The sequence below is a fragment of the Choristoneura fumiferana genome, chromosome Z (genome assembly GCF_025370935.1).
Source record: "Choristoneura fumiferana chromosome Z, NRCan_CFum_1, whole genome shotgun sequence".
Lineage (NCBI taxonomy): Eukaryota > Metazoa > Arthropoda > Insecta > Lepidoptera > Tortricidae > Choristoneura > Choristoneura fumiferana.
Genome location: NC_133472.1, coordinates 25177151 through 25194410, shown reverse-complemented (window position 1 = coordinate 25194410; position 17260 = coordinate 25177151). Strand labels below are relative to the sequence as shown.

Below are 17260 nucleotides of genomic sequence, written 5' to 3'. Positions count from 1 at the left end.
CAAAGTCATCACATCAAAGTGAAGTTAGTGTCACGTCATCACGTGTCACAGGTTTGCATTTCGTTCTCAAATTGTGACCTCTTAAGGGCCCCACACACGGTACGATTCGTCGATTTTCATCAGATCGATCGTACAGACGAATCGTACCGTATATGGGGCCCTTTAGGTCTAATTTCTTTGATTATGAGACAGAGACATCATAGTTTATGGGCAAATAAGATTTAGGAGAAATATCTACTAGTGAAATACCGATACATAGGTTAGCTGTGAAAGTACGTTTGTGATAAATATTAAGGCTGGGAATATACGTCAGATTTTTCGATAAGTACGACAGTCTTTACACTGGCAAATTTTTTTTTTCAAACATATTATTATGGTCTACATTTTACCCGAGCGAAGGGGGTTTTCATCTAGTATAAAAAATAGTATATTTCTGCAACAAAAGTGGAGAAATTTTGTCAGCATGGTTGCTACATAAATCCTTGCAAAATTCTTTCAAAAGCAAAAGCTTTCTAGCACTGATAGTCTCTGAGCAAACCGCGGACGGACAGACAGACAGATAGACATGGCGAAACTGTACGAAACCCTAAAAATTAGTTTATCGTGGCACCTCTTGTCAGAAGGTCCCTTGGCCTCAGAGCGCGGCGCGTCGCTCGCGCCTTCCGCCGACCCTTCCGGCTTGCACGCTTCTGCAATAACCACAGACGTGTTAGAGGGGAAGAAAAAAAGAGATAAACCTTTGTTCACACATACGATATACAGAAAAATACACTGAAAGAAAAAAATAAAAATGAACACTATTCATATAAATTGGGCCCCACTCAGCATAATGTTGCGGTAAGCCGAAACGCTGTTTTTCAGTGGGACCCGTGTTACTTGAGATAAACCTTAAAAAGTATATTCAATCACAATTTAAACTGTGTATTACCTGTAGGTTTTTCGCCAGATTTGCCCTCAACGCCGATATTCGGCTGTCCGTCATCTATAAATTAAGAATTAATTGTATCAAATCACTTACATGGAAAACAACATATTATTAAGAACAAGCTACAAACAACAATCGAAAGTTGATACAATGAACCAATAAAAATGTTGTAATCGCAGTGGTGGTGGTATTGTAATCCGGAATACGAAAATTCGCCAAAGAACTAAAGTCACTGACATAGCTCGAAGACGAAGCGTTGGCAGGCCTCCCACTAGATGAACTGACGATAAAAAAGCCCTCATTATAAATAGTGATACTCTTTACTTACCTTTCTGCTGTTCAACAGGTTTGGATGCATCCATAGATTTTTGTGAAACATCTAAAACAAAACGACAATAAGTTAACACACCTTTAATTGAATTATTATATTTTTAGACACATACATGCCATTTTTGTGAAGTGAAACACTATCTTGGTATTTTAGACAGTCAAAATCAAAGATAATATATTTAAACTGTACTACCTTGTCACTGTCACTATGTCCGAACTTTAGTATGAAATTATCAGAGGGCATACAGTGACAAGGTACTAAGGGCACTCACACAAAACTGCAATGCGATGCGATGCGGAACTAACAATGCAAATTTCTTCGATACGATTTCGAGCGGTAAACGAAAGGTTCAGGTGACCATACCTTCCGCTTACCGCACGAAATCGTATTGCAGCAATTCGCATGGTTAGTTCCTGCGATGCGGCGTCTCGCATCGCATCGCATCGCGGTTTTGTGTGAGAGCCCTAAAGTGTAAAAATAACTTTGACCTCAACTGTACAGTATCTGTTGATCTGATTGATGGTTTATATAATAATAAACATACCATGAGGTTTGTCCAATTCAGATCTAACCGCAAGTTCATCTGGTTTGAAAATGTCTGTCTTGATTTTAATTTTCGGTTGATCAAGATCTCCTCCCTAGAAAAATAAAGATCTTAGAAAACTCTACGCCGCTCTACATACGGCGCTCTAAGCTAGTGTCTACCGATCATAATGTATAGGTATATATGTAACTTTTAAACTATTCAGTACATTACATACATATTCAGTACATTATATACAGTACAATTCAAAAACACGCGCTTTCCCGGTGATGGGACCAAGCAATATCGATTTCATCAAAATAAACCTAAAACATTGTGTACTGTAAATCGGTTGTTTGTGACACACTGTTATGTATGTAATACATGATGATTATCGACAATCTGGCAATAAATTGATTTTAATTTGAATTGCTTGTTGAAAGGTATAAGATTCATCAGAAAAAAAGGCCAATGACTTAATGGTCTAACCATCATCTCGGTGTCAGGATGCGCCCTCTTCTGCGCGTCAGAGGGTTCCAGCTTGATCTCGGGCTTGAGCTGTTTCACGTCCAGCGGTTTCTGCGCGTCCAGCGGCGGCAGTAAGTGCGGCTGCGGCGCCCACGCCGCCTTGTGGACCAGCTCCGGCGCGTAGCCTTGGACTGCGGACAATGGCCACGATTATTAGGGCCTCCATAAAATAAAATAAATATCATGGAACACTTCACATCAATTGACCTAGTCCCAAACTAAGCAAAGATTGTACTATGGATACTATACAATAGATAAACATACTTATATAGATAAATATATACTTAAATACATAATAAATATCCAAGCCCCGAGAACAAACATTCATATTATTCATACAAATATAGGACCTAGAGACTTAAAATTTGACAAACATAAACTGCAAGGTCATAGAAATGCACTTAGAAGGGATTTTCGGGAATTTCCACAGGAATGATAGGCAATGGACCTAATATTTTATCCTTACATAGGGGCAATGCTTTGGGAATTAGCTTGTAAATAAATAGATTTAGTACATTTTTGTAACAAAATTAGGTATTTTATGCACTGGCACCCAGTCTTTAACTGGCATGTCAGTTGTTGGGGAATTCTCTTAGGTATTAACGGCTTGGAACATTAATATTCTTTTTGACAAGTTTTTATTTAACTTGCCCTGTTTGTTGTTGTTGGTGGGTCAAATCATTCAAGTTCAATTTGACTCCTTTTCCAGGGGTCGGAAAGACATTAAATTTGGCATATGTTTGAAGTCGGTGACAATACATTAATTTAGTGCTGCAATTCCTTTGACCCCGCAAGGATTGTGTCAGTAGGATGGAATTCCTCAAAGGTATAATAGACTTGAAATTTGGTATGAACATGTAGTTTGGATGGTAATGCAAGATTAGTGACTTTAATTGAAACTTTTTTAATTACAAAGTGTAAAATAAATAAATGCAATTTAAATTTAAAACCAAGAAAAATTACAAATTGAATACATTGAATATGCAGCACCAATATTTGACACAACAAAGCGTGCATAAATATCTGATACGTTTGAAATTTTAGGGCCGGTAGGATGTGTCAGATATTTTTGCACACTGTTGTAGCAGATATTCATGCTGGTGACAGTACATTAAAATAGATAAAACTAGATCAAGTCTTTTTTCAATCACAAAAACCAAACCCTTACCAAAGCTTTATAGTGATACATGCATTAATAAATTAAATGAGCACAATATGAGTAAGACTAATGAACAAATGGTCCGATCACTTACACAACTTACCCATGTGAGACTGGGGCATGTGCAGCTGTGGCTGTGGAGGCTGTTGGGGCGGGAAGCTCTGGTGATGCGGGTAGTTCTGATGAGCCGGAGGGGCATAGGACAAGTTTTGTGGGGCATAGCCAGCGGGCGGCGGCGGCCCGTACGCCGCGAACGCATCCGGGGGCGGGTAGTGAGTATTATACGCCCCAGCATATGGCTGGTATGGGATCTGGTGACCATTATCTACAACAAACGTTGATGTGTAAGTTTCAACAACTAAATCAAGTTTTTCGAGAACTTCATGTTAGCTGAGAAGTAAATAGATACTGACCCATGTAATTGAGCGGCAAACCGTTCCCCTGGACCACACCGTGGCCCGGCTCGCCGTCCATACGCAGCCGCTTCTGGTTCATGGCTCTTTCGGCTTCATAATTCATCTTCGTAACTAAAATAACAAACCACACGTTAATGCACGACCCGCGGCCACACTAGCACACATATTAACTGCGATATTGGTACAAAATAAGACTAATTAGATAGATTCGCGATCGCCGTGACAGACGCCAACCGGACGCCAGCACAAAACACAGGTTATATGCTGAGCAAAAGCAAACACAAGCGTACCTTTGTTAGTCTCAGATTATTATTGATTTTACTTAATAGAAGCACTTTGAGCCTTCCCCACGATAGTTTGGTGCATAATAGAGCACAATATTAAGTCAAAATAACTGTTGCATACGAAATATGCATCGAATTATCAGCTTATTGACAGTAAAATTAGAAAAAAACACAAGTGAAGCGGAGGTCGTGTATTTTTTTTCTCATTCTTTGATTTTTTTCTTTGATGGTAATACTACGCGTCTTTTTATGCGGGTCCTACCATACCTCACAGGCGGCATCGACGCGGTTAAGATAATTGATTTTGAGTGCTGCCAGCAAATTCATGGCTAAAATCACGTTGAATTTTATTATTATTATTAGTTTGAAAAACGTCTTAAAAACGTCAGTCAGTCAGCTGATGACAGATTTTTTTAAGGTTATTTATCGGGCTCCTTACGTAAATAAAGTTTACGCCTTTGTAATATTATTTAAATTAAAAATATCTCTAGTTTCATTCCAATGCTTAGTTAAAAAAAATCAGAAAAAATAATGTCTGAATATACTATTAAACCACCACCAGCTGACCCCAATTTGATTAGATTTCATGAAAAAAATGACTACGATTCGCTCGCTAAATATTTGGTTGGAAATAACTACAGATATCGGGAAAATATAATAATACCACCATTTCTGGGCCCTATTGTGATTAAAACTAATGAAGAGAAAATGATTGAAGCCGCCGTTGAAAGCTGCCCGTTCAAATCATTGACCAGTTGTGTTGTTGGTGAGTCAATCAATACATTATATGTAATTTATGTATGAAACAAAACTTTTTCCATTGAAAAATGGGCAAAGGGGTACGGACTGATTTTCACCCTGGCGTTCATATGGCTAAGATGGCCTGATGGAAATGAAGCATTAGCAAGTAAAGTTAACAAACATTACCTTTTCAGGGTATGGTCTTGGTGCTGCGGTTGGTCTCTTCACCTCTTCCCTTATGCCAAATGTGACAGACACAACGGCACAGCAAACACAAACTGCCAGAGAAATTCTTCGAGAAATGAGAACTGCCATGCTGAGCTATGCTAAGAATTTTGCAATGTTGGGAGCCGTATTCTCAGGAGTGGAATGCTGCATAGAGACAGCAAGAGGAAAGTCAGATTGGAAAAATGGAACGTATGCTGGAGGTGTCACAGGCGGTCTAATCGGGTTAAGAGGTATATCACTTTGGGGTTAAAAAAAAAATTATGAAATATGGACCTGATAAGACACCTACTCAAAATTATCGCTCACAACACTGCCATATTGCAGTAATTAATAATCTAGTAATGAATTTTACATATTGTATACCTATGTAATTTTGTTTGTTTTGTTTTTTTTATTTATTAGATTTGGTACAGTCACCAACACCAATATCTGACACAATAAGTGTGCATAAATATCTGATATAACTCTATTTCTAGGGTTGGTATGATGTATTAGATATTTTTGCACACTGCTGTGGCAGATATTAATGCTGGTGACTTTACCAACTATAATGCTATAATTTTTTTTTAGTTATCAAGCTCCTATTATCAGATTAAATTCAGCAAAACATTCTGAATCATACATACTATGTAATCTGTAAAATTACAAATCCTATTTTACAAAATATCTCTTTTGTTTCAGGCGGTCTAAGAGCAGGAGTATTTGGTGCAGCAGGTTTTGCAGCATTCTCAACAGTTATTGATTACTACATGCATCAACGAGGCTCCTGAATAAATCACAAATTGTAGTAGTAAACTGTGTATTTCTTGGGTGACATCTATTTGGCATACTTTTTAATGTCCGAAACTGATTATGCCTAACAGGTTTTACATAATTTATTTGCGCCGAATCTTAAACTTGCCGAAATTTAGTTCGGCATAATTCTGTATAAGCTGAATAATGGTTTACCCGATTTTTTTTTAGCATAATATTAACATGGCCGAATTTTATTATGCATAATCTTATTTAGCATATATGTAATTTAGCCGAATTTTGATAGGCCGAAATCCTGTCCAAATCTATGTCCGACAGTAAAATTACCTAATGTATACCTAATACATGCCCCCCGCATGTAAAAAACAAACATAATCCTACGAAGGTTTTTGAAAAAAAAAATGAATATTTGATACTTGGATAGGCGAAACAGTAAAGGGGGACGGGGGGCGAAGCAATAAAGAAAACCCAGGTAATGTGATTGCTCATCTATAGGTTAGGTTAATATTTTGTCGGCGCAAAGCGCCTTAACTAGGCGGAATAGGAGCTCCGCGCGTCGACTTCGCCTCAGTCGTTAAATTCATATGAATATTTGCTTTCCAGACATAAAATTGGTGGTAACAATATTTGGAATAACAATTTTATACAGTTACATTAAGTATACGAAACTAACTTTCTGCGTAAGTAATTTTCTGCCTAAACAATATTCGGAATTCACAAATTATGCGTAAAGCCCATTCGGCTTACATTGGTTATGCGTAAAAGAATACTATTATGCGTAGGTAAACAGATTATGCAAAATAGAAGTATGACATGAAAAAATATGCGTACCGTACTTCTTTTACTTAGATTTAAATGTACTGTTTTTTCCGTTTCTTAAATACAACTATAGTCAAACAAGCTTGAAAAAACCGGCCAAGAGCGTGTCGGACACGCCCAAGACAGGGTTCCGTGGCCATTACGAAAAAATCAAGTAATATTATGTGCGTTATAATAACACAATTAAAACACTTACTACAGTCTTAAAATCTATTACCAGAAAAAGAGCTTATCTTCACGGCACTTACGTCCTTTTGTTGAGAAGCGCAGTTTTTCGGCAATAACTCAAAAACGGTATAAGTATCCGATCATGTTGAAACCAATTTTCGTTGAAAGTATTTATTAAGCGTTACCTTTCCATATTTTTGGACAAACGGTTTACAAGATAGAGGGGGGGCACAATTTTTGCTACTTTGGGAGCGATTATTTCCGGAAATCTTCACTTAATCAAAAAAGTTTTTGAGAAACCTTATTATCTTTTCAAAAGAGCTGTCGAACTATGTGCAACACATTGATGCGAGTTGAAAAAAAATATTTTTTTTTCAATTTCTGTTACGTGTATGGAGGACCCCCCCCCCTATAAATATTTATTTTTGTAATTTAACTACAAAACTAAATAGCGGCTTTGACAAGACATCTGTACTCCAAATTTCATTGATATACATCTTGTAGTTTTCGAGTAAAATGCCTGTGACATACGGACGGACGGACAGACAGACAGACAGACGGACTTGGCGAAACTATAAGGGTTCCGTTTTTTCCATTTTGGCTCTGGAGCCCTAAAAATGCAATCAAAAAAATCAGTTATTAACAGATAAGTTACAAAGATTTATTTTCTTTAAAACCGCTGAGGGTTTTCACAGAGGCGAATTATCGCTACATGGCGTTAGTATTGTGAGGTCGAGTGACACTCTTTCCGGCCCGGATAACACCGACATGGAAATACCGGCTCTGTTTTTTGTGTATACGCCCATAGAAACTGACAGGAAAAACAGCCGGTATTTCCAACGCGTATTATCGGGCCGGGAGAGTTCAGTGTCACCCGTGAGATCCGTTTGACGTGACGTTTACTCGTGATTGGATAAACGGATAAATAACTAAATGAGGACATGGAAAATCCGCGGTGATCTGACTCTAGATAGCTGTGTCGTACGAATCCGCTTATGAATCCGACTCCTTTATTATCCGTTCTTGAGGAATTAATTTATCTATGGCCGTCCGGTCGGTTCGTTCGTCGGTATGCGTAGTCCAAATCCGATCCGCGGTACTTCGAAACTCAAACTAAGTTCGTGTCGTGCGGTCTCTCTGGTTATTATAATCGCGAGAGGGACGGTACGATACGAATTCGAGTTTCGTAGTAGCCAGATCGACGAGCCGAGCTGAGAGCGAAAGCAGCGCGGACGAGTCCAGTGTTAGACTGTTGACGTCATCGACGACGAGCCGCTCGATCCAGTCGGAGTTAGTAACTCCGGATCAATAAGATTTAGGAGTCATTAATTCGGATCCGCTGGATCTGACTCTTTGATTTCAGATCCATTTAACCTCTAAAATGAGCCATTCGCGTGTCATCGTTCATCACCATTACTCTCATATTCGTCTAGATTTTTTTACCGTACACGGCAAACCTACTAGACACTGGCAAAATTGTTCAATGCAGCATATTTTTTTCCAACTAAATGCCAATCGCAAGTCAAACGGACACGGATACTAACGCCATTAGCCATATTCGCCTCTGTGAAAACCCTCAGCGGTTTTAACAGTCAGAAAGAGTTTCTTTCGCATTTATAATATTAGTTAGTTGGATAAGGATGCAGGCAAACGAGCTAATTGATTAATTAACTATTTCAATGGTAAATGTGGTACTACGAAAATCGAAGTTCGCATCGTACTTACTGTCCCGCCGACGCTTATACATAAAGTACTTAATAAGTACGAGTGAGGTGAGAGGGACGGTACGAGATTCCGGTCTACTGAGTTGAGTCTCGTCATTTGAGCTGAGAGTCGTAATAAAAAGGACTCACAGAACTCGAGTCCTTTCCAACACTAATCTAGCTAAATTATTGTTTCTAGCCTTTTCTAGCTTTAAAGCTCTAAGTTTACAACGACGCTAGCTAGCTTATAAGCGACGGAGACGGAGATACAAATCAAAATGATCAAGCAAGCAACTTAATTTTTTATGTTTGTAATGTTGGTAAACTGTACATGCTACAAAATACGCAGCAGAAATATTTTTTTGTTTGAGTCTGTGGTATCACTGATGTATGTAAAATCGAAGTTCGTATCGTACCATTTGTACCGTCTCTCTTACTCTCGTAAAATAGTATGTGTCAGAGGAACGGAAAGACACAAACCTCGATTTCCGAATTTCATAGTAGCCCCGCTGCGTTGGTGTGTAGTGTAGTGAGTGTAAGTTACACTAACTGTAACGACAAAAAAAAAAAAAAGAGAAAAACGTTACGGACGAAGCCGTCAAAAGTGATCGCGATTGATTTTGCGTTTCTTTTCAAAAAATGTATTAAGTAGTGGTATTTTTATATCGCAATAACAAGAGAGAAGTGTTACAGGCCGAGTGAATTGCTGATTATTGTATTGTAGCCCATATTTTTACAATATGAAGGACCCCTTTGTCACGGACTCTGCGATCGATTCACCGGCCAGGGAGAGCCTTACAAACATAGACGGATGTTACAATAACAGTTTATTTAAAAACAAATCCTTCGCCAATTCGCGTCGTGCCTTACAGTCGGGCGCTGAAAAGATTTCAAGGACTTTTCGAAGTGTGAGAAACACATTCGGGAACCTGTCACAGGTATAAATGAAAACAATCGATGCTTTATTTCTTTCCAATTACCTTAAAAAAATTAACACGGGGCTATTTCTATAGTGACATAATTTTATGAGCTTCCTGTATTTCTTTTAATTACATAATTATGATTTTCTGGGAAATTTAAAACATGTTTTTTTCTCCAGCATTTTAGGCTAGGTGGCAGGCGTAGGCATCGTCTCGCCGAAAATGGGTCCCCTTGTAGAACGCCGTCGACACCAGTTACCAAGAAAAAGCAGGTTGGTATCACCATTAACATTTTGCATTTTTGTGGCATTTTTTCCTGTTACCATTGAAAGTATTACTTAACCATAAAAATTAAATTTTTGATACAAGCTTTTTTTGCTGACTGTACTTGCATTGTCACCCAAACTACCTACATTTGCATACCAAATTTCAAGTCAAATGCCATTAAACATTGAAGAGTTCCGTCCTGCGGCAACAATCCTGGCCGGACTACCAGGATGTCACTGCTAGATTATTCAGATTATTGTAGTCTCGTGCAATTTACATAAGTATTCCAAATTTCAAATCAATCCGACTACTGGAAGTTGGTCAAATTTAACTTGCAAGATTTGATTGCAGACAGACAGACAGACAACGGGACAGGTGAAATGAAATAAAAGCTTTTAAAAAGCTGTTGCTCAGGGTTAATTTTTGATAAAAACTAAAGATAATAGTCATAATTTCAATGCAATTAGAAAACCAACAAGTCAATTTCAATGGCCAACCTTACCCTTCAGGGCTAAAGTAACCCGAGGCTGTATTGTCTAAAGTTTCTGGCGCTCACGATTGCAATCATGTGACAGTTTTTGTATGCGAAAACTGTCATTTGATTGTGATCATGAGTGTCAAGCATAAGGCAATATGGCCTCCAGTCTTATGGTACAACACTTTCACTTATCTATAAAATGTTGCTTGCTTGAAACTTGTGTCTTTATTTTCCATACAGTAGCGAAAATGAAATTGATATGGAGCTATTGTAGGTAATTAGTGTGTCTATGCAGCGGTTAGTGGCAACTGTGTACTAGAAATGTATGAACAATTTTGTTTACTACTGCAGGTACTAGGTAGGAGCCCGGCCAAGTTGTACAGCCCCTTCGGCATTGAGACGCCTCACAGCCGAGACTTTAGGATGTCACCGTACATGCCTGATACACCAGACCATGGGTACGTAAAGTTATCATAGTGTCAATGGATTAAGTTGAGATCCATGCAAAAGGTGTATTGAGCAGAAAACTTGTATTTTACATTACTTGTATGTATTACTTGATTGTAAAAAAATGTCTGTTTGCCAAAAGGATTTTGTGTCTGAATTATGTTCAGTAATCTTTATTGCTTGCCAGTCTTGTGATGGTTCTCATTTTTGTTAGGCAAACCAGAGAGAGAGATGTTTTTTTTATGTAGGTATACTTTGGTTGCAACTCCTCAAAGGTAGTCTTGGGCATGTCATAATCAAGTTTTTACTACACCACACCACTGTTGTTTTTCTTACTAGTATTATAACGCGAAAGTTTGTATGAATGGATGTTTGGATGTTTGTTATTGGGTCAATCAACTTTTTATTGTTTGTTATTCTGTCCCGTTGTCCAAGAGATAACAGTGACTGTTTCTTAAAAAAAACTGCTTTGATATATGTGACTAAATATGCTTAGGAGATAGTCTATAAAATAATGAGCTTGTGACTATGACAAAAATTTATACTCAATGAATTTTAACCACAGAAAACATAGAAACTCGTGATTTTAAAAAGTTGTCCAGGGGACGTAACCATGGCAACGAGGTACAAGAAAAAGTTGATCAACCCTATTCTTTCACGCAAGAACTACTGAACGGTTTTGCATGAAATTTGGCACACAGGTAATAATATATACCCTGGATTAACATATAGGCTACTTTTTATCCCGAAATCATGTATGGTTCCCATGAGGTCAAAGAAGTTTTAAAGTACATACTAATTCTGCGCGAGTTAGTCGCGGACAAAAGCTAGTATACCATATAGTTAGCACACAACCGCAGACCAACTATTGAAAAAAATCTAATCATTATTTTTATCTATTATTTTAGGTTGTCACCAAAACGGCGTAAAGGCATGACGCATTCCTGGCACATCCTAGCAAAGAAGCGGCCCCGAGCACTGTTCCACTGATGCCTTCGTCATTGGTGATTGCACCACGCATAACAAGTTCAAATATACCCCACCGCTTATAATTATGTAAGACTAGCTTTGTATTGTCCGTATTGCAATGGTGCTATATTAGACATGTTTGTTGATGTTCCTGGGATGAATCGCATTATAACTTGAATCTATGAACGGTAAAAAAAAAATGGTTCAACTCACGATCCAGAACCAGAAATGGTCCGCCTAATTTTTGTCCCATTATTCCGCGTGGATGCAGAGCGGCACGCCGCGAGGCAGTGCGGGGGGCGCCAACCCACTCGCCTATGAATAGGATCTTCCGAAAAGACTGTTCCTGTCCAAATCGTGAGTGAACCATTTAATTTTGTATTATTTTTCAAATATGTCTCACAAGAAGTTGATTAATATTACACTCATTACACTGTAGGTACACAGCTGCCACAGAAATTCTCGAGCGTGAGTAAAACTGCATGGGTACTAACCATATATTGTAGAGGATTGTGAAATTGATTCCAATTCAAGCTCAGTGCAGTTTGTCAGTTGTATGGAATAGAAAGTACCCCAAATTTGTGTGGTTCATAGATTGATTACTTGTTTGTGAAGTGCTTAAAAGATACTGGTGCTAGAATGCTGGATTGTTAAGCAATATAATGTATGTTGGAATACAAGGTGACAGGACTTAGAAGATACAATTTCAACAATGTTCTTCCTGAATGGAAATTCTAGTTTTAGACATAAAGATCCTGGATTGGTAATGTTATTATATCCTGTACTGGACATAATAATGAAATTAATGGCTCTAAATGTTTCGAATTTGCCTTATTCTATTGCAATAAGGACATAACTTTTTGTTCGTAAAACTGAATCAACCCTTTGGATGCCACGGTCGATTACAGACGACAAAAAAAAAAACAAATCTTTCCACAGGTGCCACGAAATGCCGACATGGTACCTATGGCACGATTTTCAGCTATCGCGTTTTGCCGACCGTGGCGTTCAAAGGGTTAATCGGTTTATACACATAAAATTCAGATGGATTTCTGTTTGCAAATTTTCACCGATTTAAATTATTAACTTAACAATGTCGTCATAATCATCATAATCCTTTATCACTCTCAAATGTAAGTATTATTGTGTAATCCAGTATTAAATACGCCAAAATTACGCTTTTCCTAGTATATTGATACTTGATAGAGTAAGTTTTATACACGATGTTGGAGACTTGATAGATGATCGACACGAGGCAGTCTATGGGATCTTAAGTAGTACATTGGTGGCAGTAAGTATAATGAACTAGATATGGGTAATCTCGACTCCGAGAAATCATCTGATTCACTAAATCCAGCTCCGTTATCGGAACAGACTCCACTTATCAACTCCGACTCCGCTTATCGACTCCTACTTCGCATATCGACTCCGACTCCTTCATTGATTGAGTCCGGTTCTTTTGAGCGTCTGTAGCGAAGGCTTAACCATTCCGTTCGGAAAAGTTCCATACCGATTCGTCGTATAGTGACTACTTTGAATCAAATCGGGATTTGTTCCGCGTACTTTGATTTTAGAGCGGCTCGGTATTTCGGCACATTTGCATGGACCATGATCACGTGACGAAAATCGACGAGTCGACTCGTGATCATTAATTCATAAAATGAGTATTGACCGCGATAGTCTAAAATATTGTACTTTGAATCACTTCGGATCATCGGATTTACTACCGGCATATCGTCTCAGCACCCTAACCTAACCTAACCCAACATATCCGATTCGATGCGGTTAGTTCCGATGGAGTGCCGAAAAGTTCCTCGATGACGGCTACGGCATAGATGTCGCTGCTTAAGTGGCTAAATAAGAAACAAAACAAGCTGAGATATGAGGTGCATAGGAGGAATTCGTGTCTGTATCGTTGTCCAGCGGTGGTGTAGCGGTATAGCACGCGGCACGGAATGCCGAGGACCTGTTTTCGATTCTCAGCGCTGGTCTTATTTTTCTGGTTTTTCTGTGCATCTATATTTCAGTTTGTATTTTCGATACCAACATATCCGATCCGATCCGATCCGATGTGATAAAAGGAAAGCTAAAAAAGTAGGCGCTGAATCGCCGATCGCGAGCCGCTCGATCCTATAGGTTGATCGGAGTTAGTAACACCTCGATAACATTAGTAAGGAGCCTATAAGGAATTTAGATCTGAATCTTGAATCTTTAGAGTAGGCGCCTAACCTTTCGGTGGTTCGCTTCGTTTTCTACTGCTCTATCCTCCTGGGTCCTCCCTCGCGTACCTTATAAAGGACTAATTAACACTAAGAATAACGGCCGAATGTACTAATATCCAAAATAATAATAATATCCAAAATAACAAAGCAGGTCAAGCACGTCTAGGTCTTAAGCACTAAGTTTGTTAAAAAAAGTCAGGACCCAGGAGGCTTTTATAAAAAGTTGCTCTTAGTGTTCGATCGTCTATCAACGCTATAATACGCTTCGCTATGACAATATTATAGGCTGCTATTATGTAAGATGTTTCGCGACGAGGCTAGAGCTAGGAGGCATATTGATGCTGTTTGTACAATCCGTTATATTTTTAGGATTAAGTACGTTTTACTTTTAAGTATTTATAATTTATTTTTTGATATTTATTCATGAATGTAGAACTTGTAATGTGGGTTTCTATTACAGACTAGTTGGCGCTAGTGGCGTAAGGTTTGACATTCGCTTCGCGTCACGTTTGTGATTGTTATTAAATGAGCCAATCGGAAGCCAGACTGTATGTAACGTCAATCGGACGATCTCACTAACGCCATCTAGCGATATTTCGTAAGGATTAATCGCTAAGCGTTTCAACCGCTGTATATAAACCAACTTGGCATCTTAGTACTTCAGGAGTGTAATAAATAACTATTTATTGTACATAAAACAAATGATTAATATCATCAACAGTTAACAAGAGAAAATGTACAAAGGCGAACTTACCCCTTAATTAAAGGATCTTCCAGTTAACCTTTGAAGATTTGGATTAGACATTACAATGTAGAGATAAAAGAACCGAAAAAATTTAATAATATCGGCGGTTGAACTGCTGCGCCCAAATGACTCCATGGACCACCACACCACCATGGACACTATGGTAGACTATAAGGTATGGCATAGAGGCTTTGACTCTAAAAAAAATATAGTAATATTTTGTTCACACTTAGTTTTTTAAATTTTTACTGGTTATAAAATCAGTTATTGATAGCTAGTTGATTATGTGTTGTGAATTTATTTATTATATCAATTTAAGGAAGGTGGAAAAATCTCAATTTGCATTAACTTATACTTATTTTATTTTTAAAGAAGTGAATTGTATTGTAAGGATCATTGGCTCATGCACTATTACAAAGTTCTATGTATTTTTTTTAATGTGTTCAAAATTGAACTTTATGCAAAGATATTAAGGTTCCGTGAGCCGGCACTTCGAATTTTCTAGATTTTCACCGAATGGCGATCGTACTTTAAGTAGGTATTTGTATTACCCATGTATGACCTAATAATGCGTATTATTTTATATACATATTGTACTAAATATACGATACTTTTTTTTCTACATATTTTGTTTTACTATTTTAATCATTCCCTTCTAATTTATGATTTCGTTCGTCGCTAGCCGGCAGTTCTAGGCGTGATTTGCAGGAAAAATAAGAGTAATATTTTTTTTCCAAGTTACCTACTCATTTCGGCAACAACCACACTCCCTTTATTCCCCGATTCATCACATTACCAGCCTACTGTTCTCAAAGTAGGTATTTAATACTGAATTACCTGAACTGTTTCTGTTAGGTGACAATAATTTTTTTTAAGTCAAAAACTTACCACTTATTGTCTCATTATTTAGATTCTTGACGGCTAATATTAAAAAAAAAACTGGCAAGTACGAGTCGGGACTCGCGCACAAAGGGTTCCGTACGATTATCTATACATTAGAAAATAAACATGTTGGTTGTATGGGAGCCCCCCTTAAATATATATTTTATTTTAATTACATATTTATTTTTAAAGTGAATATAAGACCAATTATTGAATATAAATCTGAATAGTTCAAGCATCTACCTGTTGCCGTTATTAATATAGAGCAAGAAAATCTCGTTTGTTGTATGGGAGCCCCCGTTAAATATTTATTTTATTCGGTTTTTAGTATTTGTTGTTATAGCGGCAACAGCAGGGCTACTACGAAACTCGTAACTCGAAGTTCGTGTCGTGCGGTTCCTCTCGCTGTCGTATTATAGGTATAGGTATAGGTATTAGCGGGCTGTTTTCCGCAACTCGACGTCTAAGTGCGCCTATTTTGCGTGATTAGGCTGTAGGCACTATTCATGCCAGCCTAGCTCCTGGAGGAAGCCTAGCAGACCCTTCACGTTGCCGGCGACTTCCTGCAGTGACCCCGGTGATCCGAGGTGTAGTGCCCTGTAGTTCGCCACACCAGAGCATTCCAGAAGGATGTGAGTGGCTGTCTCTTCTGCCTCCATGCATGCTCTGCACAGGGGGCTGTCTGTAACACCTAGATTATGTAAGTGCTTGTTTAGTAAAGCATGACCAGTAAGAGCACCGACCAGCAGTCGGAGTTGATCCCTCCTAAGTCCGCGAAGCTTGCGGGACAATCCGGGGTTGATCGTCGGGAGGGCTTCTCTGGTTTGCCTGCATGTATCTAGGTTCGTCCAATATTGTTGGTGCATTACCTTGGTGTTGTGTCGCAGTTTGCCGCGCAGCCATCCAAAGGGCAGAGGTAGAATGGGTTCGGGACCGAAGACCTTCATGTCCGAACCCCCTCTAGCCAATCGGTCGGCCGCGTCGTTACCTCGCGATCCACTGTGTCCTTTTATCCATTGTAGTGTTATGGTGTTAGTCTCACTTACCAACGTCAGAGCTCGATGGCACTCGTAGATTAGCCCTGATGTCATTGTGTCGCTCTGCAGGGCTTGCAAGACCGATTTGCTGTCAGAAAGTATACGGATAGGAAAATCCTGTACCTTCCTGGAGTCAATCGCTGCAGTTGCCATTATGATTCCCATACATTCCGCTTGGAAGACGGTATTATGGGCTCCTAGTGGCTTTGATATGTTGATATTCAGGTCCTCTGAGTGTGTTCCAGAGCCTGTACCAGTTGATGTCTTTGACCCGTCCGTGAAGATCCTTAGCTCTTTCAAGTTGAGTCCTTCCCCGGGTCTTCGTGTAGTTGTATCTTGTATTTTTTATCGAATACGTACTGTTTGGGTATCCTGTCGGTGACCGCCTCAAAGAGTGGTTCCCTGTGTACCAGTTCATCAAGCAGTTTGGCGTGTGGAACACTTACGCTTTTCCATAGGTTTAGCTTTTTTAGTCTAACCGCCGTCGCTCCCGCCTCCTGTTGGATAAACAGATGCAGCGGCGGCAGGCCAAGCAAAGCTTCCAGGGCCGCAGTCGGAGTCGTCCTCATACAGCCCGTGGTTGCCATGCAAGCCAGCCTCTGGAATCGTTGTAGCTTTGCTTCGACGGTGATTAGTTTGGTTCGTGGCCACCAAACCACTGCACCGTAGCTGATTATAGGTCTGATGACTGACTGGTATAGCCATAGAGTGACCT

The 17260-nt window shown here is 39.0% G+C and overlaps 4 protein-coding genes across 4 annotated transcripts in view; 2 read left to right on the top strand and 2 right to left on the bottom strand.

Annotated features, from left to right (window-relative positions):
* The window catches only part of LOC141445330 (uncharacterized), a 25446-nt gene extending 21084 nt beyond the window's left edge, over positions 1–4362 (bottom strand). Inside the window, exons 1-8 of the mRNA XM_074111181.1 lie at positions 4173–4362; positions 3880–3993; positions 3570–3791; positions 2269–2438; positions 1801–1894; positions 1254–1304; positions 929–982; positions 611–689 (exon numbers count right to left, since the gene is read on the bottom strand). Of these exons, the coding sequence (XP_073967282.1) occupies positions 611–689; positions 929–982; positions 1254–1304; positions 1801–1894; positions 2269–2438; positions 3570–3791; positions 3880–3985 (776 nt within the window). The 5' untranslated portion in view covers positions 3986–3993; positions 4173–4362. The remainder of the gene's footprint in view (positions 1–610; positions 690–928; positions 983–1253; positions 1305–1800; positions 1895–2268; positions 2439–3569; positions 3792–3879; positions 3994–4172) is intronic.
* A 247-nt stretch (positions 4363–4609) lies between these two features.
* On the top strand, positions 4610–5930 carry LOC141439177 (mitochondrial import inner membrane translocase subunit Tim22-like). Its single transcript, XM_074103350.1, has 3 exons — positions 4610–4932; positions 5102–5365; positions 5817–5930. The coding sequence occupies exons 1-3, from the start codon at positions 4698–4700 to the stop codon at positions 5903–5905; spliced, it is 588 nt and encodes a 195-aa protein (XP_073959451.1). The 5' UTR covers positions 4610–4697; the 3' UTR covers positions 5906–5930.
* A 3027-nt stretch (positions 5931–8957) lies between these two features.
* Positions 8958–15248, top strand: LOC141432468 (uncharacterized). The gene is made up of 4 exons (XM_074094050.1): positions 8958–9516; positions 9678–9770; positions 10595–10701; positions 11599–15248. The coding sequence occupies exons 1-4, from the start codon at positions 9319–9321 to the stop codon at positions 11678–11680; spliced, it is 480 nt and encodes a 159-aa protein (XP_073950151.1). The 5' UTR covers positions 8958–9318; the 3' UTR covers positions 11681–15248.
* LOC141445025 (uncharacterized) lies at positions 11912–16698 on the bottom strand. The gene is made up of 2 exons (XM_074111059.1): positions 16057–16698; positions 11912–11974 (listed from the first exon to the last, which is right to left on the bottom strand). Exons 1-2 carry the CDS (start codon positions 16696–16698, stop codon positions 11912–11914), a joined length of 705 nt encoding a protein of 234 aa, XP_073967160.1.
* Positions 16699–17260: the final 562 nt, after the last annotated feature.

Excerpts from the sequence above, each read along its gene's own strand:
- LOC141439177 (XM_074103350.1), top strand. The coding sequence starts at position 4,698 with ATGTCTGAATATACTATTAAACCACCACCAGCTGACCCCAATTTGATT. Across the intron at positions 4,933-5,101 it reads ATTGACCAGTTGTGTTGTTG|GGTATGGTCTTGGTGCTGCG; the intron begins GTGAGTCAATCA and ends TTACCTTTTCAG. Across the intron at positions 5,366-5,816 it reads CGGTCTAATCGGGTTAAGAG|GCGGTCTAAGAGCAGGAGTA; the intron begins GTATATCACTTT and ends CTTTTGTTTCAG.
- LOC141432468 (XM_074094050.1), top strand. The coding sequence starts at position 9,319 with ATGAAGGACCCCTTTGTCACGGACTCTGCGATCGATTCACCGGCCAGG. Across the intron at positions 9,517-9,677 it reads CATTCGGGAACCTGTCACAG|CATTTTAGGCTAGGTGGCAG; the intron begins GTATAAATGAAA and ends TTTTTTCTCCAG. Across the intron at positions 9,771-10,594 it reads CAGTTACCAAGAAAAAGCAG|GTACTAGGTAGGAGCCCGGC; the intron begins GTTGGTATCACC and ends TTACTACTGCAG.
- LOC141445025 (XM_074111059.1), bottom strand. The coding sequence starts at position 16,698 with ATGGCAACTGCAGCGATTGACTCCAGGAAGGTACAGGATTTTCCTATC. Across the intron at positions 11,975-16,056 it reads TGCAGGAAGTCGCCGGCAAC|GCGAGTGGGTTGGCGCCCCC; the intron begins GTGAAGGGTCTG and ends TCCTATTCATAG.